Raw genomic sequence first — 26,990 nt, forward strand, 5'->3', positions numbered from 1 at the left:
AATACAGTCAATAAATACTACCTTTATGCAATATAAAACAGAAGTGTTGACTCAGCTCCATTTCTATACTTTGTGGTGTTGTATTGCATTGCATTGTACAGTAAGTTATTTATAATTTGCAGTATAGAGGCTAAACTAAATAGCCTACATTTTATACTTATTTTGCAGGCTAAATTTTGTAAGTTTTCTAAACAAAGTCCACATAAATTATGTTGAATGCAGGGTGATAAGAGTTTATGACAGGCTATAACTAAGCATTTTCTTCTCCTTTTATCTTAAAGCTTATAAGCATTTCAAACTGCATTTCACATGAGGAGCATGTTTGGCAGCAATGTCCACATATAGTCAGCAGGGGGAACACGTGGTAAGAAAATGAAGAAATGAACTTCCCCCCCCTTAGTGCATGCCTGCAGTTACTATAATCCCCAAACGGAAAGTGTGGAGAAAGGTAATTCAACAGTGACAACTGCATTGGGATAACGCTCATCTACACTCAATCTAAAACAGTGTCTGTTAAGAAGTAGAAGAGCAAGTAATAATAAGCAGGGTGAGAATTAGACACAGCAACATTAACAGTACACATTTAATCACAGGGAAACATGGATCAGGTCTTTGCATATAACATGCTGGAAATTATGACACAGTTGGGGGAAATAGGAGGGTAAGGTAAAGTATATTTAACTCTGGGAAGGGAGGAATGGTTTATTTAGGTTGTTTTTTTCAGGACGACTGGACTGGAAAGACAGCTATACATAAAATGAATGGACACTAGGGGAGAATAAAATCTGAGGGTGGCAGTAAAGCAACATCAGGGATGCCAACTGCTGTAAAACCTCTCAGAAGAAGAATAATTTCCAAAAGGTGAAGAAGGTGGTTGTTACAAAAACGTTGATATATGGACAATTTAAAGTACAATATAATGTATAGGCTATAATATGGGAAGCAGCGTGGTTTTACCCACTGACGGCTACAATGCAGCTGCTGCAGGTATTTTGGGGGCGTGGTCTGTTGCAAAGGTGAGTCAGGCAGAGGTCTGTTTCAGGTGTTTTCGGCATTCCCAGCGCGCGACGATACAGGAAGAGACACTCTGATTCAACTTTGACGCCTGCAAATACTGTTTTTATTGCTTCCAAACACTAAAGTTACAGATTAAGGGTTTGTAACTTTAAACACTCAAAAGGGGGAAAAAGAAACCAGGTACGGAATTGTCTGGGATCCTGTTGGACTCCAGGAAAAGAGTTTCTGAAGATGTATTCCGCCAGATATGAATACGACGTAAGTTTCGTTAATTTCACACAGCTGCTTTCACGTCAAGTTAGTAAAAGCAAACAGTGCTCGTTATCTCCCACAGAGAGATAGTTTCTATTACATATTCACGTAAAGGAGTTTACTCTATTGTTTAGCTCTTTATTTGAGCATTAATGGGCCCTTTTGTGAAATCATCATCATTGATATTTGAATGAATGATTAATTTAACGAAAGAAATGTGGTGGTTTCTATTCTCTGTGGTGTTTCCATTTTGGCCAGGATATCATGAGTGACCTTAAAGGTTTTTGAATTTGCTGTCGCCATGAGTGAGGGAAAATAACCCCATTACTCTGTAGGCCCAAAATAAAGTCATTTTTTTGAATTGACATAATTGGACAAGGAAACTTTTATATGCTGACTTCACATTGATGTTTACTTTAAAAATATGTTTTGTGCTGAGGTGGAAGTACTTAAGATATGATCAGGATTTCTAAATATATTGACATATTGAGATTAAAGATATTAACTACTATTAATATCAGATCTCTCATCATTTCAAAGCCTGTGAACTGGATCTGATGAGATACTATAAGTTGTTCTTTCATGCAGGACAGGAGGCCTAGAAAGCCTAACCCAAGCTCTCTCTTTCAGTAGTAGTAGTTGGTATTGATACTCCTGGTTCTGTTTGTTCAAAGTCATGTTTTGGAGTTTGGCAAAGACCAAAATATAAAGTTTGAGGTTCCTTTTCATTACACATTTCAGCTGAGTCACGTTTAGACTATTCTTAGAACCAACACACAAGTGTTGGACAGAAACTGTTGAGGTATTCATTTACAGTGGTTTCTCATTTAAGTCAGCCCCTCATACAAAAGGGCGTGGTGCTGCATGAGTAGGCTACTACACCTGCTGGCAGATATTCAGACTCAGATCATAGAAATGGAAATAAAGGCCATCTACAAGTTGCTACAGTGATTCATAGTGATTTTAACCTGGCGGCATTTCACCTGTTTCAATTTTACAATAAATTATGCCATTTTGTAATGTAATAGTTGAGCAGAATTGTATTTTAAGTTATAATAGAGTGTGAAACTGCCAAGAGCTTATTTTGCACAAACCATAAGCCAGAGTATCCTGCAGCATGCATACATTGTGTTAATATCCATACAGTTCTTATTACAACATAATTCAGTCTTGTTTGAGACTTCAGTATTCTGGGTCTCTTTGGTAGCAGAACAACACTTGATGAAATACCAGCACAGGATGTAGGTAGGAAATAGTGACAGTCTGCTAAAGGTGAACCTCTCTTTGTAAAGGGGCTCATTAATGGTTACAAGGCTTTGGGTTGTGCTGCCCATACCCACTGGCTCTCTAGAACCTTTATTTGACAGCTTCATGAAAACAGTCTCTGGGGAAATAAACACTGTAGTGGACTTGTATGTGTGTTTCTAAGAATGTGAGTGAAGAATAACAGGATCCAGGCAAAAGAAATGTATTTTTCTTTCTTAATATAATCTGACATGAACATGAACTGTGTGTGTGTGTGTGTGTGTGTGTGTGTGTGTGTGTGTGTGTGTGTGTGTGTGTGTGTGTGTGTGTGTGTGTTTTATGTAAAGTACAGCATATCAAAATATACTTTAAGTGCCATTTCTTATCTCTGAGACAATAGGCTGCCCACACTGTTAAGTAGAAAAACAAACAAAACAGTGCTGTTATTTTCATTTTTTCTGAATTGTTTTAAAAGTTATTTTTTGAAGAGGTGTTTGATATTCCCAAGAAATAATAGTTGTTAATAGCCAAATATTCTGATAATTGATAGATTGTTTTGAGTTAATTCTTAGTGAAAACATGCTCTAATTCTATCATCTCAAATGTGAATATTTTTCTAGTTTCCTTAGGTTTCTATGATAGTAAACTGATTATCTTTGGGTTGTGGACTGTTGTGGACAAAACAAGACGTTTTGAAGGTGTCACCTTGTCTCTTGGAAACAGTGATGGGCTTAGTTTTTTTGTTGTTGTTATTTTTTTTTTTACTATTTTTAAAGATTTAAAGAAAGACATTTTAAAGACCAAACAGTTAATTGATTGTCGAAAATGAAAATAATTGTCAATTGCAACCAGTGGTGATTTTACACCCTTTTTAGAGGTGCTCAAGCACCACTTAATTTGATCTTAGCACCCCTAAAAATAAATAAATTATTATTGTATTTTTTTCCTAAAGATTATTTTATGTCTGTTAGAGATGGGACAAACAATTATACTGCAGGTTCAAATGGTTTCATTTTAACAGGTTTAATGTACTTTGGATAGTTCTGTCATAAATATTACCTTTCTGTCAGGATTCATTATCTTTCTTAGGGTCCTCTCTGTAGAATTCTGTGATATATCATAAATATTTTTCACACTGAAAGAACAAAAAACTAATTTAAATGTAACTTAACAGTCATCAACCCACTTACCAAATGGTAAAATAAACAGGCTTCAAAGCTGCCATGCCGCACCTTGGTATTTTTTTCATTTAAAGGCTGAGACAGATACTTGTTTTAAATTGCATAAGTGGCAACAAGTGAAGCTTAGTAAAAATGAACATGTCTTCCTTTGTTAATGTTTGATTACTCACAAACAATGAGGTCAGTCTTATTTATTACATCAGATGGGGATACTGTGATTAATGTAGTCAGTCTGTTCTCTGTTTATGTAGTGACTCAGTGGAGTAGTCAGTAAATAATTCTTCAGGCAAGGCCATTTTTCCTTTTCTGTTGCATTTTAGCCTACATTTCCAGGACAGACGTGTTAAAACTGAGCAGTAGAAGTGATTTGAATGTGGCGTTCATGTCACCTCTGTTATTATTGACTCTCCAGAATGATACATTAAAAGAAGTGATTTGAATGTGGCGTTCATGTCATCTCTGTTATTATTGACTCTCCAGAATGATACATTAAAAGAAGTGATTTGAATGTGGCGTTCATGTCACCTCTGTTATTATTGACTCTCCAGAATGATACATTAAAATGCACAATTGGCAATACAGGGGACAAGTTTAATCTTTAACAGTGTGTAAACTGCATTCAGCTGTGTTCTGTTCCACTCAGGCTTTGGTCTTTATCAGGGTTCTCCAGCTGTTAGCCACTGTCTGTGTCCATGGGTGCAGAATTTGCGTAAAATTAGCCAATTTCAAGGAGTGTACTCAATCTGATGGATGCTTTCTCTGTTCAAGAGCAGCAGCAGTATTGCTTCTCATTTCTGTAGCAAGGAAGACACAGTAAGGGATGATTTTTCTCCCAAACCTCTGCCAATCTCCTCTTTGAGCAGCAAGGTGGTAGCATGTCACAAGGCTATGGGACCACTCTTCATCATACACAGCCACCTGACTGATGCTGTAGTGTAAGTGACTAACTGCTGAATGTTTGCTTAAGGCTGTTGTCAGGTAAAAGTTATATATAGGTGTTAGGGCAGACTGAAGCCTAAATGGCATTAACTGACCCATCGTTTTCTTAATTGCTTTTTTGGTTACAGCCTATCGTTCCCTGTCCAGATAGGACTGATCAGTGCTTGTGAGTGTAGAGAAGTCAAACAGGAACTTTTTAAAGCTCCACCCAAGAGCTGACTGCTTTGCCTTAAAATGTTGAAATTGCAGTTTGTGGCTACATTTTGATCTGGGAAATTTTCCAAGCCTGTGACAAACTACTTTAGTGGCTTCAATGAATTCAATACATTGTGAAACTTAGTTCAATGGAAAACAAGCTTGTACCAAAGTTGCTCTCATAAACATGTTGCTAATGTAACCTGGCCTTGATTATTACACAGTGTAAATGACATGTACATCAAAATCTTTCAGACTGATACAACATATATACTTCATCTTACCAGGGGAAGAATATTGGGCTGAACACGTGTGAACAGACAAGCTCATGGGGGAAAAAAAGATTGCATGGTTATATGCTGTTCACATTAAAGCTGCAACAGTTAATCGATTTAATTGACAAAAAACAAGTTGGCAACTCATTTTGATAATTGAATAATTGTTTCAGTAATGCAAACAAATGCAAACAAAAAAATACGGGTTGCAGCTTCCTGAAAGAGGATTTACAGCTTTTGTCATATGTGATAGTAAACTGAATATCTTTAAACTTTGGTCTGTCTGTCATATGAAATAAGGCATTTGAAGACAGCTCCAAGAAATACTGATGGACATTTTTCACCGTTTCCTTTCATTTTCTGGACAAAGTGATTAATCAATAAGGAAACGAATTGCATTCCCTAGTTCTCACCCAGTTAAGACTAGGTGACAGAAAATCAACCATCGTGTTGCTGCTGCCCTTAAATGGGGGAAATAAGAGGTTGAAAACCACATGGTCCTTTTGAATGCAGCCATTTTGGTTTGTCATAGTAGAAACAGGTCTTAGGAATTGGCATCTCCATTTTGTGCAAGTGTCCCGGTAAGTCACAGCTGTGTAACAGTGAGTCAGCATGAACTATACTTACAAAGGGCCTAAATGGAATTAATCACTCATCCATCATTGATTTTATTATTCACACCTGTGACCTGTGCTTTTCCTACTCCTACTTTATTTAGAGAGGGGGGGGGGGGGGGGGGGGGGTTCTCACCCACTCAGTTTGACTGCAGGTAAAGTTTCAACTGCCTCTGTCATGGTTAGGATTAACACTTGATACATTAGGGAAATGAGGTTCAGTTGATCTCATTCAAAGAATTTAGAAAAGAGAACTAAAAAAAGGCATTACAGGGTTCACAGGTGGCTAAAATAAAAAAAGACACCTGCAAATCTTTGTTGTAGGAAGCACTTGGGAGTGTATAGCCTCCCCAAGTCAACAGAAGCAAGACAGCTCAGGAGATAATAAGGCAAAGATGAAGGAATAAAAGTGTCAAATTTAAGACATACATGGAAATCAGATACAGTTATAGTTTTGGGAATGTAAGTAAACTAACTGACACTGACACTGCTTCGTCCTCTGTAGTTTCTGTTGAGACAAATCTGGTCTACCAGATCTACCAGCAGCCAAGAGATGGTTTAACTGAGACAATTTAAGGACACTGTTACACAGCACTTCATAACATGAAATATTGCATTGCTATTACAGTGTAACATTTAAATGGTACTGTATGTTGACCTATAATCACACTTTACAATATATTTTCATACCCACTCATTTAATCTTACTTCCTTCCTTTTTTTAAGTCTTCTTCTAACATTTAATGTTGGTAAAATGAAAACTGAAACTGAAAATAATCCACATGATGAATATTGTTTGGGCTCCAGGCTGTTGGAGGTTTTTTGCAGCCCTGTGCTTTGTATCATTACATATCGATGGTTGATTTTAGCAATGAAACTTCAGGTCAACATGGAGAATTTGGATGAATCATCTGCAGAAAAGGCACTTATGTCCTTCACTTGAGTTAATGTAAAACTAAGACCGTTATTGAAGGTTTATTCTGGAAAAACATTGTATTGTCTGTTGTGCAAACTTGTAAATCAGTCATCAGACTTATATTAAACAGTTGAGTAAACAGACATTTTCATGTTATATACCTCAAAGTTATGTCTTTGTACAGTACTTAATATTTCTGCTTCACCATAGAAACAAATCTGGATTAGTAAAAGTAATTGGTTGTTAATAAGGTGCAGCGTGAAATTAAACAGAAACAACTAAGCTTGTGGTTAAGCTGCTTTTTTTTTTTTAAAACCACACCTCACAGCAGTGTCAACTTGTTTCCACCTGTCACACTGGTTAGACGACTCAGAAATACAGTACTCGGTAGCAACCCACCACAGAGTCGTCACTCACTTTGATGTGACATTAATGCTTCTTTGAGTTTGCATCAGCATTTTGTGCCATTTTTTTCATTCAGGGTTCAATGTTGAAATCCTTTTTTGTTTAATAATAGGATAGCGCTTTGAGATGCGGTTTACAAAAAGTTCTACACATAGTTAAATAAAGGAATAGTATTTCTTTCTAAGAGTGACGAATGGGATATGATGAAGAGCATGTAATGGTTTTATTAGGCTGTGATCAGGCTGATTGATAGAGAGAGACCCCGGAGCACTTACTGACCCCATCTCTAATGATTCCCCTCATTCTGGCCCATGATTGCTGTTAGAGATTCCAATTAGAAAGCATGTGTAGAATCCCGGGCCGGATAAGAATAGGCCTTAATTGCCATGAGTTATCATCTAGACTCATGTAATTGAGCCCCCATCTTAAGGGGCAGCACATCTGACAAATTGATTTAATACCAAAGTGATTCTCCATCCCTAATGGCACTTGGGCTTATTCACTCATGGGCTACAGGCACTGAATTCATTGTGTGTTGATTACTAAACAGCCTGAAACCTTTTCTCTCAATCCGCCCACATGCGATGGCTCAACAACAGACACTCACACTGTATCGACAGACACACACACACACACACACACAGCCTACAGCATCATATCCATAATATGTACAAGGTATCCCGTATTGATCATGCCATGTATGAATGCATGTGTGGTGGGAGTATGGGAACATAAACTGGTTTCACCTGTTCTGCAGACATATGCTTGTTTGGACTCATCCCTCTATGAAAGCATTTTGAGGAGGTTCTCATAACTTTTTTCTTGATAGTGTCATAGTTCATTAGTTTATTTCCTTAAATAGTCCTTAAATATTGAGACGTAAAAGTATTCTTGTTTACGTTTGTCCCCTTTTTTACCCCATTTTCTCCTCCTCAAGTACAAACTTGCCCAAACTGTCTTCCTCAATTATGCTGAATCGGTTTCTTTGTTAGCCTGTCAATGGATTTTTCCTACTAACCTTTAAACCAGCACAGTCATTGTCAGAATTGTTAGTGTGAGGAACCATGGTATATCATTTCTGTTATGGGATTAGTATATTTACAGGTTGTTATAGAAAATACCAAAATGTCATATAAATGCTCAATTAAGACCTCATCTAGTTCATTATCCTAAGATTCAAAGCTTATTTATTCATGTATAATGTGTACATTAATATAATTAAAACACTGAACTACCCAACAGTATTTATTTACATGGAATGAGGATCAAAAACCTTGCACAGAATCAGTTAAACTGTTGTTGATGACCCAGTCCTTGTAGGATAATTAGGGGATCCATCTTAAGTTTTGGGTAAAACTGTGTTTGATATCCACCTTAAGATGCAGTATGAAGGAAAACACCTCTTCTTGTTCGCGGAGTAATCAAAGTAAATAAAAAAATAAATCAAAATGACACACTTGCTCTGTTTGTTGTTTATATGTTTTTTTTCTGCATCAGGGACGCAATGACAACCATGAGCGGATCGACTTCTTAACCAGCAAAGAGAAAACATCAAAGAGGAAGGTTGGCATCACGGTCGGGGTTCTTGTGGCGCTACTCATCCTTGCGGCTGTTGCAGCGTTCCTCATCTGGCTGTTTGTCTGTGAGTGTACTGTAGTTGAAAGCTTTCCTGCATTATATCATCCAGTATATAGACTTGGAATACAGTGCCATGCTTTTATATGTTTGGGTAAATTAAAAAGTAAGAAAAAAATGTCTTGCATAAAATAAATATAAGTAAATTAGATATTTGGAGTGTTTACGTTGCTAACATCAGTCACTGCCAAGGCAGGCCTAACATCAGAAACTGTAAAGTGGATCATTTATACTTGCTGTGAAGGCACAGTTCTTTGATATTTGCCTGTAAGAGTGGCTTGTTTGGACATTTTAATTTCCCATTAGTGTTAGCTTACTTGACAGCTCTGACTTGCTCCTTTAATAATGCAAAGGAGGAAAAAATGTCACAGAGCCCATGGCACAGCTTCCTTGTCATTTACACATACGGGTTCTGACAAAAAGGCCTCTGAAGTCTTGATAAACAGTGTCTTGATTCAACTGGCTGTTTTAATTGCTCTGAAAGCCAAGCTGTCTTCTCAATATGAGATTGCACTGCACAACCTCAAAATTGTGTTTGAAGGCCTTTTTAAAAACCCCAAGTCTCCGCTTTCATCAGAGGCAGCTATTTTATTACATTTCATTGATCAAACACTTTTCTCTGCCTCTCTCCTTCAAGTTAAAGATGCTAATTCAGAAGCCACCATCAGTAAGAAGCTCATCCCATCAATACAGGTGTACAGTGGCCATATGAAGCTGGCTAATGTGCCATATAATCAGAAGCTGGAGGACACCAACAGCAAGGATTTCAAGGATTTGGCAGAGGACCTGCAGGCAACAGTGAGTTTGACACCCAAAAAATATGACTTTACTACTTTTGTTCCCTTTCCATGGTCTATTATGTTTGATTGTTTATTGTGAACTATTTTGAGCAAAGCATTACAATCAGTTCTCCTCTCTAAGGATATGTTGCAGATGTTGTTTGGCATCATGGAAATGTGCTTTGCTCTGCCCCTTCCAGTGCACAGAAACAGCTAAAAGCACATTTGCCTGAGGGGAATAAAACGCTGCACATTCCCTTAATAATTGTTTCAACAACTTCTACTATTAATGGAGGCAGTGGAGATGTTTGTAGCACCACTTACGAAACATGCTGATAGTAAAGAACCCCGCTCAAACCCCATCAAGCACTCACTTTCTCTGTGAGAAGGTACTGAAGTTAAGGAATTGGGCGAAGATTAGTGTTAATGGTCGACTGCAATATTAGATGACTAGATGATTGGGGGAAAAGCTTTATGATGTTCTGGGTTTGCAATCACATGCAAAAAAAAAGTCAACTTTTAAAGATTAATTTCAGATTTAGGTTGATGCTTACAGTACATGATAGGTGAAACTGGTATTTCTTCAAGTAAATAATTTTGGGCCAAAGCTATCAATGAGCCTTAGAGGTTAAACCACAGCTTTACAGTGCCACATCTCTAGCACCACGTCTAATAGTCCTTGATAATTGTATAACTGTATTTTATCTCCTCTTGATGGGTTAGGAAAATGGCAATGGGTTCATATCTGATGTTGTTGACTTGCACTTTAGGAATTGTAATTTTCCACCTAGTCTTGATATTTTATTTTTCAATAATATACTTTTTTATCTTGCAGAAAACCATCTTTTCTCCCTCAATATCACTGTCTGCTTTTGTGAAAACTAGTTCTCTCCCCTTTTTAATGTTACCTTGAGGGACATAACCAGTACTCAGATGCTCTGACTTTCTCTTAGCAGTCTACACACTACAGCCATTGCAGTTTTTCTTCACACAAAGAGCGCTCTGAGGTTAGCTAACGCTGTACATGCATAATATATAATGGTGGCATGCATTTAAGACCTCAAAGTGTGGCTGCAGCCTTGCCTGATACAGTTCGGCACTCACTGCAGCTGAAGGCAAGGCAGTTAATGAGAATCACATTGTTGTGTGCTTTTCATGGAAGGCAGTTTTTATGTTAACATGCTAATTTGTACATTGTCTTTAGGCAGACAAGCAAGAAATCCTGTACATGATCTGTTCAGTAAAAAAAAAAAATGTCTCTACACAGCTGCAGGACATCTTCAAGACAGATTCATTCCTCGAAAAATACTACAGCAAGTCTGTCATCACTGCATTCAGGTACTTTCAGTACTTAGTATTTTTTTGTATACTACTGTAATGCTTATGAAAACTTGATTCCACTGACCTTTTGTGGGTTCAGAGTTTCAAGTGTGTTGCATATATGACAACAGAAAAATCAAGGTTTGGTGTGGTCTGTTGATCACACTCAGCTGTGTGTGATGTAGTAATAGTACAACACTACTGTTTCCACCCTGTGTAGTCATACTGTACTACACACAGGGTGTGAACAGAGCATGCAGCAAATGCTTAATGGCAGAATCAGCAGGATTTCTCTCTGACTGATTTCATTTTTATTTAATTTGGCTTGCTATTTACAGTAGATATAAATCACCCATGTTCCACTAATCTTTGCCTCCTCTTGAACATTGAAGCATGTTGCTGAATGGTCTCTCTGTACTCTTCCTTCCTACCCTCCCTCTCCGTTCCCCATCTCTGCTTGTTGTAGTGAGGGTGTGATTGCCTACTATTGGTCTCAGTTTGATATTCCAGTCGATGACCTGGATATCTTGCCGGAGTTCTCCGAAGAGCGGGTGTTAGAGACATTGGAGAATGGCATTAAGGAGCAGCGCAGCATGAGGAGCCATAAAAATATCAAGATCAGCGAAGTCACTGCCTCATGTAGGTACCATCAGGACCAGAGGAAAGGGTCACACCAAGGGGCAAAAGAAGGGGGACAACTGGGTCTTTGCTGCAGTCGGCTCCAGATTATGACATTTAACAATCAGCAAAGAGAAAGCACTGTGAATATAGATCTGAATAAGGTCATTGTCATCTCCTATCAGCATTGGTATTCTGTATGCTTTCTATTTGTATTATAGAAGCACACTCTGAGTTGTGCTGATAAGATGATAACAGATAAGCCAGACCTCTCTGCTTGTGCTGCATCTGAGATTGCACATTTTATGCTGTTTGGATCCTCTAATGATATTAGCTGGGCCCTGGCCTGGCTTGAGACAGCCATTTTTCTTCCTTCTGTCTTCTCAGCATTCACATTGCATTTGTCCACATCCTGGCCACCAGCCAGGAGCTAGCCCTGTGACTCAGTGGTTTTTGGCCCTCTTTAAAATGATTTCTGTGGGTATGATTTGATGTTGCTGTCCCAGATAGTTAGACAGATATGTATGGGTTGCTGCTGCAGGGCAAGGTGAGATGGAGCAGAAAGAGCTACACACCATCACCAGTTCCTTTAACCACAGAGAAATGGAACAGAAAATGTGCAACCCAAATATTTTAGGCTCATGCATCAAATTCTATCAGCCTCCCAACTTTGGTGACCCATTCTTACCTTTCCTCCTGTTTCTCTGCCACTCTCTCTTCCTCTCTCTCTCTGTCTTCAGCCACAGATCCTCGCATGGCCAGGGACCCCAGAGCCGGTGAGTACAGCGTGTCCCATTTCAATCATTTGCAGCTGTAATTTTCCAGCTGGCTAGATGCTCACCCTCCTGCCAGTCTGTAACGAATGGCTGGCCTGGCTGTACTGTACATGTGCTGCTCTAGTCAGAGATTGAGAACCCTGCATCAGGCCAAGGCTAGTCAGTCACTATGCCTGACACGTCTGTTTGACACTGTCTGGTGATTCATATCTTTAGGAAGATTAGACCACATTACATTTCATTAGTATAGCAGCTGTACCATCCTTACATTAATCTATCTTTACATTCATCCATTCTAACATAAAGGATGGTAGCACTATCAGGTCTGATCACATAGTGTTCAGACCTGATATTTGCATAATTGAAAATTGATTCCAAGAAAGAGCAGTTAAAAGCAATATTTACCGGCAGCATATCTTAAGATATAGTACATGTGTATGATCAGATCTGAATTTACCCGCTGTAAATCACTGTTGCATAAACGACCAATGTTGTTATTTCCAGTAGGGTGTTTCCACCGTTTAGAGGCTAAAGAAACGGCGTCTGAATTTTCATCTCCCGGGTACCCAATCGGCTACCCCCCAAAGTCCCGGTGCCAATGGCAGATCCGAGCCGCAGAGAACCACATCATTTCTCTCAGTTTCCCTTTCTTCCACATTGAGGATGACTGCTCTGATGACTTTGTCTTCATCTATGATTCTTTGAGTCCAGATGATTCTCAGGCCATCACAGAGTAAGTCACATGGCTAGGAATGTCCAAAGGGCTCAGGCGCGCTGATGGAAAATGTGTTGGCTATGGTACAAGGTCATACTGGTACTCTTTTTTTTAGTTAAATCCTTGATGGATCAAGCTTTCCCATTACACTGTATACTAGTGATATGCAGTGCAGTGTTCTATGCAGTAATGCCTCCCCCATGAGGAATTTTATTTAGAAGAAAACAAGTAAATTGACTAATTTTTGCTCTTACAGTACTTCAAATTATGACACACATCACATTCTGATTTTGCCTTAAACCTTGGTAGAAGGGTTTGTTTGATAGGGCTCAACCACAATTTGTCTCATTTATTTAGCCTTGAAGATGAGAGAGAGGGGAAATACAGTTCTACACAATTCCCAGAGGACAACCACTAGGAATCACTTTGTATTTAACTGAAATATTGCAGAGGTATTTAGGAATAAAAGCTGTTTTGATGTGGGTGGAAAACATGTTCCACTTGGCTTTTTGGCCCTGAAGCCTCTAGTGCTGCATGTCCCATTTTATTGTTAACTTTTGAGACCTCAGTGAGACTGAGTTTGCTCAAAAAGACCTTTCCTTTCAAATCTATGAAGGGTGCCAACCTGAATCCTGCTACAACACTGTACTTGCACTTTGTCTATGGGGGAAGGCTATGATACTGAAACTAGAGGCTCCTGAATGCCACATCAGTTGTAGCTGCAGGCAATTTTAAACTCAGAAACCATTGCCAAACAAATATGTGTTACCAAGCAATGCATAACATTTTTATAATGCTATTGAGCGATCAGCTTTATCCAAGGTGACATGGGGTTTATGAGAGCTATAATATAATACTCTATAATGTCATTATTCTACTGGAGGTAGATGTATTGCTGCCTTCGCAGCGTCATTCACACCTCCATGGCTCTGCTGCCAGCAGTGTTGAAACTTTTTGCTAATGTACCTAATGTTTGACTTTGAAACTGTGCCTAAACAATTTCTATCCTTATTTATCTCCTCCTCTACCTCTCACTGCTTATCTATTGATTTCTTTTCAAATTATTTTTTCCAAAACATTTTAAAGCTGTTTGTTGCAATTGATGTTTTAGTGCTTTCAACTAAAAAGATTTACAGCTGTATATGAATTTGATAAGTGTTGCACATCCTAAAGTGTTTTGATTAGGAGAGTGAAACTCCATTCAGTAAATGCATCAGATCATTCAGCTTATGCATCATGATTGTATTTGCCACACACACACACACACACACACACCAAACACACACAGGCACAGGTGTAGGTCCTCTAAAACACCGGTTTCTGATTCTGTAATTGCACAATCTAGCTACTACTTCTCTTCCCACAGGAAGTGTGGTCAGAGGCCCCCCTCCAATCCTCTGGAGGTGGTGTCGTCTGGAAACATCATGCTCATCAACTTGATTACTGACAGTGATGTCCAGCGACCTGGCTTTCAGGCCAAGTATAAAGCCATCCCAATAGCTCAAGGTAATCAAGTTCACATTCACAGGAACTATAACATCCATTCACCTGCAGCATTCTGGACAATATCTACACCAGTTCACCTATGTTTACTTTAGTTATTTACTCAATCCCATTACAAATGTATTATGTTGTTGTTAATATGACACATTCTTTTCAGTAAAAACCTGTGGTGGCACCATCACTAACGGCACAGGAGTCATCACTTCCCCACTTCACCCCAGCTTCTATCCCCCTGCCATGGACTGCAAGTGGACTATTAAGGTTTGCTACAGTGCTCCTCTTCCAGCCCCCCTCCTCTACCTGAAACCCCCCTCACCCACCTCCTCTTCCCCCTCCACCACTCTTAGCCTGCCACAGGAGGAACGCTGAGGCAGCACTATCAAAGCCAAGCTGTTCAGTACCTCTTCTATCTTCATCTGTCAGATGGCTGTTGCTGCTGCGGCTATAGCTGTGCTGCAGTGTTTTGTGTGTTGGTTCTGTTTGCTGGTGCATTGTATGTAGTGTGTGTGTGCACACACTGCCTGTTTTGCTGTGTTGCATCTTGTATGCTGGCATTTACAAGGGATACAGATAGATATCGATGTGTGTATGGGCTTGTGTGTGTAGGTGGAAGAGTGACATGCATGGTAAATAAGGTTGTAATGAACCAATCACTTCTGCCTCTACACTGTAGGTCCCTGCTGGCAAAAAGGTGCGGGTGAAGTTCACCATGTTCCGCATGAAAGAGCCTCAGGTGGATGTCCGTGTGTGTCACAAAGACTATGTGGAGGTTATGGGTACCAAGTAAGATTTGAACTCATTTAAATGACATGCTTGTTTTACTTATCTTCAGCTTAATACAACCTAGGACTAATTTCCAATTTTTTTTGCATCATTCCTTTGATTAGTAAATGATACCACAGGTCTCAATAGGTTACAAAGCTAAAAAGAAGTCCGACTGGCAAGACACATGCACAGTTGGACAAGCAGTCATACAAGTGATTCCCCAGACTGTATGTCGTAAATATACAGTACATCACAGTTTACAAACAGACATCCTTGATCAACTTTGACTGACTGTTCTAGCTACAGTTGTGCACACAGTTTTCCTGTGCATTTTGGGATTATTACTGACATTTTGGGTGCATTCATTCTCAGTTTACCTATAGATACAGTGGTTCTACCTGGCTAAGATGACGATTTTTAAAAAATCTGTCTGATAGTCTGACTGAACCATTGCAATGATTCCAGATGTCAGCTGTAACTTTGTTGAGGAAATTTTAATTATAACCCATAGTTGATGGCCAAAATTTAAGAAAATATGACTTAAGTTGTAATACACCAGAATTTCCCTTTTAAGCATAGTTGTTCTTTTGCACCAGGTATTGTGGAGAGATGTCCTCTTTGGCTTTGACTAGTCAGACCAACGTCCTAGATGTGATCTTCCACTCTGATGAGTCTTACACTGACAAAGGCTTCAGAGCTGAGTACAGTGCCTACGATCCCACAGACCGTGAGTTAAAAGTCTTTCTTGCACCCACATTTACATGGCACTTGGCAACATGGTTGAAATATTGAGATGAGACAGTGACATACATAGTCTGCCATTACAGAGTGGTGTTGAATAGAGCTGTTTGTGATAAAGGCTTAGAGACTGTGGCAGTGAAACTCAAGAGCTAGACTAATCACCGGAGAGCTTGTTTATTGGGTCCATTTTATTTGCCACTGTCAGTCAGGAGCACTCCACTTTCAATACCCTCTGCTCTTTATGGTGTCTCCTAGTTTGACTGAAATGGATTTATAATTGCTTTGATCAACAGGGACAAGAGCTGGCAACACGATGGATGTTGTGAACATACACTGTCACTTGCTTTTGCTTAATTTGTCATCATACTCATTTTCTTCCTTTCTCTTTTGTGTCTTCTGTGTCTTCTGTATGCAGCTTGTCCCAACAAGTTTGCCTGCAACTCCGGTATCTGCATCGGGAAAGAACTGAAGTGTGATGGCTGGAATGACTGCGGAGATATGAGCGACGAGATGAAGTGCAGTAAGTTCCCCCTTGACCCAACCATACTTTTCCTGTATCTCCTCATTTCTTAATCTCTTTCCTTTATCCTCCTTGCAGGTCTGTAAAGAAATCATTTGACTTTGTTGGAATTACGATTATACATTATTTTCTTATCGATTGTTTGAAACCACTGATCAATATGTGCCTCTTAAATATAAAGATATGGCGAGCACCTGGCTAGCTCAACTTAGCATAATGGACTGGAAACAGAGGGAAACAGCTTGTTTAATACTGTCCAAAGGTAATGGTGATGACAAGACTGCACCCAACCAAGGAATAGTCCAGTACCTAACTCCTGTAAAACCATAACTTTTTTACTCTTTGGGTTTTGTAAAAATGTAATCAATGAGATATAATGTGTTATTAGTGAGCTCTTAAGATGCTTATAGACAGTTTTTTAAAATTCGGACAGAGCCAGACTAGCTGTTTTCCAGCTGTTTGCATATCTATCATACAGACCTCAGAGTGGTATTCTCATCTCTTTCAGTGAGTAACTGTATTTCCCAAAATGTTTCACTATATCTTTAATGTTTGAGCCATTACTTTTCCATCCCTTTTCATAACAATTTTCATCTTCAGTTCCATTGTTCAATACATATAATTTTTGTTTCAGACTGTGAGGAGGATCAGTTTTCTTGTACAAATGGCCTGTGCAAACCGAAAATGTGGGTGTGTGATCGTGTCAACGATTGCGGAGACGGCAGCGATGAGAAACGGTGCAGTAAGTATTTCACTAGCAAGGACCACACCAACAACAAGATGTGCTTCAACAATTTATTACGAAAAACAAAGAATGAGCATAGTTCTCTCCCCGGGCAGGGGGCAGAATACAACAGTGGAAGGGGAGGAGAAGTCTAGGTAGTATTTTTAGAAGAATGTCCGGAGGCTGAGCAGTTGTGGTGTGGTTGCTCCTGAAAGCACTCTTTAGGGGATAATACTGTGGCTACTCACTCCTGGGCTGTGTGCAGTCATTATTTTATCAGTGATGGAGTTTGTTTGAAGCCTTTCCCAATTTGCTCAACATCCATCCAAAGGCTTAATCATGTGAAATACATGCAAGAAGAACAGAGACAGATGGTAATGTCCACCGTGGCTGCACCACTAATGTCCTTTTGAAGCCTACTGGCTTGTCTGCTCTGTACTCAAGTTTTCATCTTTATTTTCTTGTAAATTCTTAATCTTTGTGTTCCTTTGCTTCCAGGTTGTGATGAGAACGAGTGGCGCTGTGGGAATGGGGTTTGTCTGCCTCAGGATGTTGTGTGTAACAATAAGAAGGACTGCGAAGATGGAAGTGATGAAGCCTCTTGTAAAACCTGTAAGTGGCATTGCTTATTCTCTTCCCAGTCAGTTGTGCATTTGAAAATCCCCACCAAAATGATTTATAAGCATGTTACACAAACCATTAAGCAATTAATCTTCATTCACAGCAGAGTAGAGTTTCAGTCTTTGCAAAAATGCTGCAATGAAGACTCCATTTGATTCAGTTTTTCACTTCTCACTCTTTCTTTTATTTCCTTCTACTCACTACTTCACTTTTTTATAAATTTCCCTTTCACTCACTCACTCAGTCTCGCACGCACGCACGCACGCACGCACGCACGCACGCACACACACACACACACACACACATACACACACACACACACACACACCAACATACACACAAGGTACTCTTGCATTTCCTTTTGATTTTCACTTCTGTGAATAAAGAGGGATATTAGACCTCAACCCCAATCAATACGCCCAATCAATGCAATCTGCTCCTAAATCACTATGCATTGTGCATTCAAGCCTCACTTTGAAGCCTTGCTGATTGCATAGTGTTTTACTGGTTAAACTTAGTAATGCTCTAACACTTTGATTGAAATACGGTATGTGTTTTGATTTTGGGACCTGTCTCCACCCCACTATAGCGCCGGGCATCTGCTCTGACTTCAGCTTCAAGTGTAACAACGGTGACTGTGTCAACAAGGTGAACGCTGAATGTGACCACGTCAACGACTGCTCTGACAAATCAGATGAGGCTACCTGTAGTAAGAAATGTTTTCCCTTGCAAAATTCATCTTATTAAAAATTTAAGCCAGCTGAGAGTGGATCTAATCTCTACACTGCCATTCAAACTGGATCATAGAAGAGCTGGGTTGAGCCGTCTGTTGGTGTGTCTGTCAGAAAAAACCCTCAGGCCTTAACTACTTTATTTATTTCATTCTTCTTTGAAAGCATCTCTTGTCATCTCTGAAGTTTTTGTTGCTAAGCCTCAGGGTGTGACTGTGTTGTATTTTTTCCCCCTTTTTTTGATCAGCTAATATGCCAGTGTGCCTTATTAGGATTCCAAATAGTCATTGTAGCATTCACAGCCAAGGCTGGCGCCATGTTGGCTTCAAGTCAACTTAATCTAATTTTCTGATTTTTCCCTCCATTCATTCATGCCAGAATCACCTAGTATTTTGCACTTGCCATCTATCCCCCCTCCTCTCTCATTACATTTTTTGTAAAATGACAGATTGTGGCACCAGGCCCTATAAGCTGAACCGCATCGTAGGAGGGCAGAATGCTGACCTCGGGGAATGGCCCTGGCAGGTCAGCCTTCACTTCCTGACATATGGGCATGTTTGTGGTGCCTCAATCCTCTCGGAAAAGTGGCTCCTTTCGGCGGCCCACTGCTTTGTCACCCACGACCAAGCGTAAGTCACAGCCTTAAGATTCATAACACTCACACACATGTGCACAGCAGGACTATATATGATATGGAACAGATTCTCCCTCATGTATTTTGGTGTATGAACTGTTATTGTCTCCCTTATATTTTATTCATCACATTTTTTTACATTTTATTTGATCTCATTATGCAATATTCACATTCTGTCAGAGAAAAACTAAAACTGTGCACAACAGAAAATCATCTATATACAAATCAGTCAGAAAATGGGCCCCTGATGATAGAGTTAATTCAAAAAAATCCTGGGGGGGGGGGGGGGGGGGGCTAAATTTACATCTCATCTATGAAAGCATTGACCTGTATTTATCAGAGCACCCTGTAGGTGGAGCACTAACCATGCTGTTGGACCTGAAACACTTCCACTGTGATTGAGCAGGAAGTGTTTTCATTTTTACAGATTCACAGTTGGTGGTGATATTTGCTATATAAAATGCCACTATTTAATATGTAAGCATTTTCCTGACTACAAATGGAAGCAACTTTATAGCTTCCTGACAACAACACATCATTATACCTAGCATGTAATTTTCTTATTCTTGTATGGGGGCAGAGACAATATCATGAATGCAAATACTAGAATTTGCTGTTATTTCACATCAAAATGTCAACAATACAATCTTGTCAACTTTAAGTGCAATACATTACTGTACAATTAGGTTGATTTAAATGGCTCAGAAAAAAGATAACAGTATTTTACTGTATTGATTGCTCGGAGGAAAGAAAACAGTACTTCATAGCATTTTGCGTTGCAATTTGGGAACACAAACAACAGTTAAGAGTTTGCAAGCGTCTGCCTGGACTGTGAAGTATGATTTTTCACCCATCTTCATCCAGCGAATCAGTAGGTGAGTTACTTTTTGCTTTGCTTGGTAGCATAGGCAAAATACATACAATCTCTAATTAACTTGAATTGTGCTATATGCCTTTACATCTGTCTATGACAATGATTTAGCACCATACTAACTGATCACATCAAACAAAATAAGCTATTTTAATAGAATGTTGTTTTTTTTGTTGAGACTGAAATCTATTATTTGAAATTATTTCTGATTTATTAACCAATCATGATGTTTTGGAGTTTTTGTTGAAATTGTTTTCTTGAAATTAATTTTATTCCAATGGAATGTGAAAAATAAATATTGCACTTGAATTAAGTTTTGAAATCGTACTATAGTGGCCTATTTGAAATACATCTGTAATTTACAGCAACATCCCCAACTTGGTTCTTAAGTGATACATTCCTGGATAGATGCACTTAACAATGGATGAGCTATATAAATTGCGTATTATAATTAATAATAAATTAAATGTTTTTCCACTCCCTCTCTGAATACACTTTTTTGTTTTCTAGGTGTTTCATAAGAATAGACTGAAAGAGACACCCCAGCAGGACGGGACAAAGTCCTGTCACAGATGACAAAGTTGCCCAATCAGTCACTTTCTCACTCATTATTACCCTTATGAATACACACTTAACTTGGACAGTGAGGTTACAGCTTGCATTAGAGGAGCATTTTAATATTTTTTTTTTCTTTATTTGTGTACTTTATTCAAACAGAATGCACTACTACTACTTTAAGTTTTAAATTAAATTACGTGAATGAGTTCATTTCATTTAAAATGCTAATAAAGTGAGACATGTTTGAAGGAAACACCTTGAAATTATATCATTTGTCTTAACATTTAAGTCACAATTCAAATGACTGTTGATTCACTGTTGTAAATACTGTCAGTGAGTAATTGTTAGAGGTCACAAACATTTTTTAAAAATTTAACAAATCTCACTGTAGTCCTCACTGCTAGTAGCCAGTTACACAGTAGTGTGTTGAGTGGTGTAATAAACTGCAACCCTTTTGGCAGTATGTTGTAGAAAGTAGAAAATACGTTTTATGCTGTATTTATAAAAACAGCAACAAAGTGTTAATTTCAGTAATAGCAAGACATGTTAATTTTACATTAATTTAACAGCAACCCTTCTATCAGTTCTTTACCGTTTAAAAAAAAAAAAAATTTAATAGTGTAGCTGCCTTTGTGTTTATGAAGTCGAGTTTTGTCGAGACTGTTAAAGAGAAAGTAATTATTTTTTTGGAATGGGTTTTCTGGGTTGGGTTGAAACATCACCTCTCTGACACAGTTTCATCAAAATATGAACATTATAACCTTGAAAAAAATCATACGTTGCATGGCTATTGGTTTTGGATCACAAGTGGAGCACAAGTGTTAGATCATATTGCCTTCCTCCATTCTGGTTCATGCATGTTAAGAAACTTAACCTTTGCCCCCTGATTCTATATATGCTACCACAGGAACCATCTTGCAAGCAACTGGCAAACCTACAGTGGCATGCAGGACCAGTACAAGCAGGAAGATGTACAACGCCGCCCAGTAAAGAAGATCATCAGCCACCCGGATTACAACCGCATGAACTTTGACTATGACATTGCATTACTGGAGCTCTCCGAGCCGCTAAAGTTCACTAACACCATCCAACCCATCTGCCTACCCTCTTCCTCCCACGTCTTCCCTGCAGGCATGGTCTGCTGGGTCACTGGCTGGGGCACGGTCCGAGAAGGAGGTATTATGCATGATTCTGGTAGAACTGTTGTCTTTTTTTAATTTTTAATTTATTGTACTTGATTATTATACAAATTCTAAAGCTTTATACTGTTATTCCTCAATTATGGTTGACCCACTCTACAATTGTGTTTTTCCTCTTTGCATATCCAACTTGCATCAAAATTAAGACGTCACGCTCCTCCCCCATCCTTCTCACAATGAGCTATTCATCTCTGTCCTTCATCTTCTCTCCCTGCCTTCTTCCTCCTTCTTCCCTTCATCTTTCACATTTTATTCTGTCGTCTTCCTTTCCTTTAATATCCCTCCCATTTCTTTATCTCTCTCATCATGACATACTTCTCTTCCGCTCAACCCTCCATCCCTTTTCTTTCATCTTTTTCTAATCTGCTCTATTCCATTAAGCCTTCTTCCATATCCATATATCAAGACAGACATCGGCTCTCGTGGGAAGCCTCTTAAACCTTCATTAGCTAACACTAATCCAGCCCATTAACACCTTTGATGTTAGTGATGAACACGTGGCAGAGTGCTGACCCCTTTGTCCTGCTCCTTTAGGTCAAAAGGCACAGATTCTGCAAAAAGCTTCGCTGAAAATCATCAATGACACGGTGTGTAACACGGTCATGGAGGGCCAGGTCACCTCCAGGATGCTCTGCAGCGGATTCTTGGCAGGAGGAGTTGATGCATGCCAGGTGAGAACATGTTCTCAATAGAAGAATAAAAGCACAAAGGGCTTATAGATAGGTTTTCACACCCTGTAATTATCGTGCTTTCACTTTCAAACCCAGTCTAATAACCATTCTTCCCTGACCATGTTCACCAGGGAGACTCCGGTGGCCCCCTGGTGTGTTTTGAGGAGAGTGGGAAGTGGTTCCAGGCCGGCATTGTGAGCTGGGGTGAGGGCTGTGCTCGTCGGAACAAGCCCGGTGTCTACTCCCGCGTCACCAAGTTCAGAGAGTGGATCAAGAAGGAGACAGGTGTTTGAGGTTGTGAGGAACAGTGTGGGATGCAGGGGGGGAACAGCGTCATAGTGCTAAAAAACATGGAGATGGAACATTTGAGTCTGATCAAGGACAAGTCTCTCCAGGATGTATTCATTTAGCAGCAGACTCACACTGAGGAGACTGTTGCATGGACCCAGCTACTCAGATGAATGACACAAATTTTGTATAGTTTTTAAGGGCATAAATCAGTGCATTGTCTTTTACCCACATCAATGATGTCATGTTTCACTTGGCTTTTAAAAAAAAAATAATAATAATTTTAATTTGTTGTTTAGTGCCAAGAAAAAGTAAAATCCTTTAACTTAGTATTATGTATTTCTTGAAGGTGAGATGTCTTTCTGTTTTTGGACGGCAGTTAATTTTGCACTTTGCCAGTGGCTCATGCTGTAGATAGCTTTAAATTTGGAGTTTTATGTATAATAATAATAATAATAATGTTAGTTTTTGGCCTGTTTGCTACAAGACACTCAGACATTACTGCTGATTATTTCCAAAGCTTAGCATAGTTTCTACTAGGCAGCCATTAGTTTCACTTTTTATCAGTATGTTATAAATTTCAACTTGCCGAGACAACTGCATTACCATGTGATGATAATGCAAGTTTGACAAAAAAAACTAAATTGCTTAAATCTCTGAAAGGGCATTTTCATATTAAAATTAAATGAATGAAAAGCTGTAGCTGTCTGTAAGGTATAAAATGCATTAATCAATCTAAAAGCCCATGGTTTGCTTTGGAAAATCGCCAGCAGTAATGTTAATTATACCAGACTTGTAGTTTGTGGGCAAAAAAAACAGCAAAAACAGCAGCATGATCCTTAAAGAATCCATAGGGATTCTTAAGTTGTTTTAAGTTATTGTTGATCTTAACACGGGTTTTGAGTATTTCTGTTTTATATTTACAGATACTTACTGGTATTGCCAGGTCTGTGAATGATTTGCCAAAATGTTATATTCAGAAACGCGGTGGAGGACGAGGAGAGCTGAGATCTAGTTGGCTATTGCACAGGTCTCCAGTTAAGTCAGGGTGATTGGGGTCAGCCATACACTGAAGCAAATCAAAGTGTCTTCTCTTCAGCCATGACCAGCTCAATCACCTTTTTAATCTAAGATTTGACTAGATGGCTTCTTTTACACCTTTTGACTTCATATCTGACTTATCCTGTAAATATTAAATCCCAGATAAGTAAACCAAAGATTTGAATAAGTATTATTTATCGAAAGAGGAAAAAATAAGACGAAAAGTGTAATGAGGATGTTGCTCAGTGGACCTTTTTTTTATTGATTAGTTTTATTTATTACAGTTAAACATCGCAAGTCTAAATAAAAAGTCTAAAAAGTATAGGCCAACCTTTAAGATAATTTCATGAGTATTGTACACTGTGACTGTGATTTGGATTACTGACACACTATATCCTATCCATTGTTTGTTTTGTTTATGTTTTTATATGAAAGAGTCTTGGTAATAAACATCTTTTAACTGATTCCTCAGTACCTAATTACATGACCTGTTTTATTTGTCTTTGACTGGATCTCATTTTGTTTTATGTGGCGCATAACAAATGTATGCCTTGTGAGACCTTGTCCCTTCTCACAGTAGAATTGTAATGAGCATGTACCTCTCCTCCCCGTCGTGAGCAATGTGCCTACCTGGGGAACAGAGGTGACAAGATTAACTCATATTGTCAAATAATGCCTAACTTTGTCACAGCTCTATCTTATTACCCTCCAAGATCGGCACGTCGGCTCTGGGAGGTGGATACGCATACAGTGGGGGTTCTACGATCTCATCTGTCTTCATTAAAAGCAGCGCACCACTGTGGGAATAGGAAAATCAACATAGACAGTGCTGCTAATTTATGTATTCATCATTGTTGCTACATGGGAAGCTTTGTTTGTCGTTGCTCCCCATGCCCAATGAAACTACTCAAAGGGCTGATTAACTCTCAGGATTCACACCAGCCAGTTCTTTATCGGAAATGGTTTTATTTAAATATAAATATGTGTACAAAGGTACGATAGCTCATTTTTAGCAAATAAAATTCTTAATACATTATTAAAAGAATGAACAAACAAATGGCAATTAGTTGTGTTCCAAAAAAGCATAAAAAGCATTCAGTGATTGATGAACAACTTAGAGAAGAAAATCTGTGGATCCAAATAACCAAGATAGATACATATGTATATAAAGATACTTTACAATAGAGCAGCTTACGCGCTGTACATTAAGGCTTATATAAAATATAAAAATAAAGACAAGCGATGATGTTTGCTTCCTCACTTTAAGGGTCATTTGTTCTCTCATCAGGCTGCCTGGAAACAGCTTTTTAGACAAATGGCAGTACAGGCGTCCATACTGAAACATCCAGGAAATGGAATGCAACTGGGCCAGGTGCAGAAACCAATGTCTCAAACATGAAATGGACATGAATATAAACGCTGAAGAGTTTCACTAGACACATCATTTGCATGCAACAGAGAGAAAGTATGGGCTCAGCCATTTGTACAGATATTTAGTGTTTCAGGGTAGTACTGTTTCTTGTAAACATATTGAGACAATTTGATTGAGTTGCAAAACTTGAGAGCGTATTGTCCAACTTAGCCTTAGCCTTTCATGTCTTTATCCCACCTGAGCCTGCTGAAGTTGACGTTGCATTCAAGTTTATTTCAAGTTCAATATTGCCACCATTTTCCAAACCACCGCATTTGATTGTTCTGGTAATATCCTACTCTTCATTTCACAATCAGTAAACACAGTAGAGAACAATACCAGGGCTAGGAACACAGTCAGAAGTCTCCTCCGCCCCCCCTTTACCCTATACAATTATCACCATCTTTGGGTTTTCATGGCCTTTCCTTGTCCATCTTTGTACAACACACAGTTAACATATAGTCTTCCATTAAATGAAGGCTAAAATACACATTCTCTTCATATCTCCTTTTATCCACCGGTAAGCAACACCGCTAAATCCAACATGTTAGGGCTGTTATCAGATGAAGCTACAGGAATACAGCTCAGGCAAAAAGTATTCCACCGCTGATTTAACTCTTCATACAGTAGCCTAAAGCTAGCCTGTTGTGCAGAATAGTGTATGTCTGTCTCTGTGGATAGCTCAGTCTTTTGTTGATGATAGAGACACAAATGTGCTTAGAATTCCTTTCGCATGCCAACAAAACACCAAATGACAGACGACAATATGTTGTTCACATCGGTTTTTTTCCTCAAATGTGTCTTAGCTTGTAATATCTTCTTTCAACGTATTTTTGAGGTCATGTTTGAAATTTAGTGTTGACACAAAGTAAACTCTGGAATGCAGGTAAACAGCTACCCCAGTCGTTTTGGCCACCCAAATTCAGGAGATACATTTTAATTGTTTTCTAGTTGGCCCTTGCACTGTCAGAATATCTCCACAGGTTTGGGTGGTCATCATGGAGAGACAACCTGGTGAGGTATCACACTGTAACTATAAGTTTGACTTCAACATCAAAATCAGCTGAATTCTCCAGCTCAGGAGCTCTACAGTTAGCATTTTTGTAGATCCCGCCATTCGCCACAACAAAGGTTGGTTATCCCATAACCTAAATCACATGACTCCCTCCAAATACTGTCCAAACATGCCCTTGAAGGACCGTCCAAGTAAAGAAAGTCTCTGTTCATGTTAGTCCAGCCACACATGTATGTGGAGGTGACAATGGTTATCTACTCACTGCTCCCTTATTCGTCTTTTCCCCAATCATTTTGTCCAATCAGACATGAGTTTGCATACGCTGTGAGGGCCGGCCATAGTCAGACTGCTGGGAGGACACTTGTGAGGAGGCATAAGAGAAGCGGGATGAGCTGGACACCTTGCTGGCCTGGTCCGATTGGTCATATGCATCCACCTTCTCATAAGAGGCAGGCTTAACATAGCTGGTGAAGGCGCGGCTGTAGGTAGCAGGCAGGTAAGCAGAACCACTGTAGAGGGGGTCAGTGGGATAAATGTTGACTGACTGTGCAGGCTGCTGCTGAGCAGCTTGCTGCTGTTCATATGAGGATGGGGTCACTGTGGTGGTTGCATATCGATGGGAGAAGTCGTAGACACGTGGCTGGGTACCATGCTGACCATACACAGGGCTGGGCGAGGGCAGCTGCGATGGTGTGTAGACCGGCCGTGAGTTGGGCACATATTCAGAGAATCCACTGCTGCGGATATGGCGGTCTTCATGGCCACGGACATTGTAGTAGCCATTGGTGGGGTCCTATGATGGATCATGATACATC

At 39.3% G+C, this 26,990-nt stretch overlaps 2 protein-coding genes across 3 annotated transcripts in view; one reads left to right on the forward strand and one right to left on the reverse strand.

Annotated features, from left to right (window-relative positions):
- The first annotated feature begins 1,194 nt into the window (after positions 1–1,194).
- On the forward strand, positions 1,195–24,074 carry st14 (ST14 transmembrane serine protease matriptase). 2 transcript variants are annotated; one of them, XM_062422959.1, is made up of 19 exons: positions 1,195–1,275; positions 8,537–8,681; positions 9,312–9,472; positions 10,721–10,791; positions 11,240–11,412; positions 12,132–12,167; positions 12,672–12,900; positions 14,249–14,388; positions 14,543–14,646; positions 15,059–15,168; positions 15,747–15,877; positions 16,307–16,411; positions 17,046–17,153; positions 17,634–17,747; positions 18,346–18,465; positions 18,936–19,116; positions 21,458–21,726; positions 22,284–22,420; positions 22,552–24,074. In XM_062422959.1, the coding sequence occupies exons 1-19, from the start codon at positions 1,249–1,251 to the stop codon at positions 22,711–22,713; spliced, it is 2,523 nt and encodes an 840-aa protein (XP_062278943.1). In that variant the 5' UTR covers positions 1,195–1,248; the 3' UTR covers positions 22,714–24,074. The 2 variants fall into 2 exon arrangements, with proteins under 2 accessions (XP_062278943.1, XP_062278944.1); XM_062422960.1 differs by having other exon boundaries at positions 12,675–12,900.
- Positions 24,075–24,801: 727 nt separating this feature from the next.
- kirrel3l (kirre like nephrin family adhesion molecule 3, like) overlaps positions 24,802–26,990 on the reverse strand; it is a 35,889-nt gene continuing 33,700 nt past the window's right edge. The window contains exon 16 of the mRNA XM_062422292.1: positions 24,802–26,968. Coding sequence (XP_062278276.1) covers positions 26,477–26,968 — 492 coding nt within the window. The 3' untranslated portion in view covers positions 24,802–26,476. The remainder of the gene's footprint in view (positions 26,969–26,990) is intronic.

This window comes from Scomber scombrus, chromosome 7 (assembly GCF_963691925.1).
Source record: "Scomber scombrus chromosome 7, fScoSco1.1, whole genome shotgun sequence".
Lineage (NCBI taxonomy): Eukaryota > Metazoa > Chordata > Actinopteri > Scombriformes > Scombridae > Scomber > Scomber scombrus.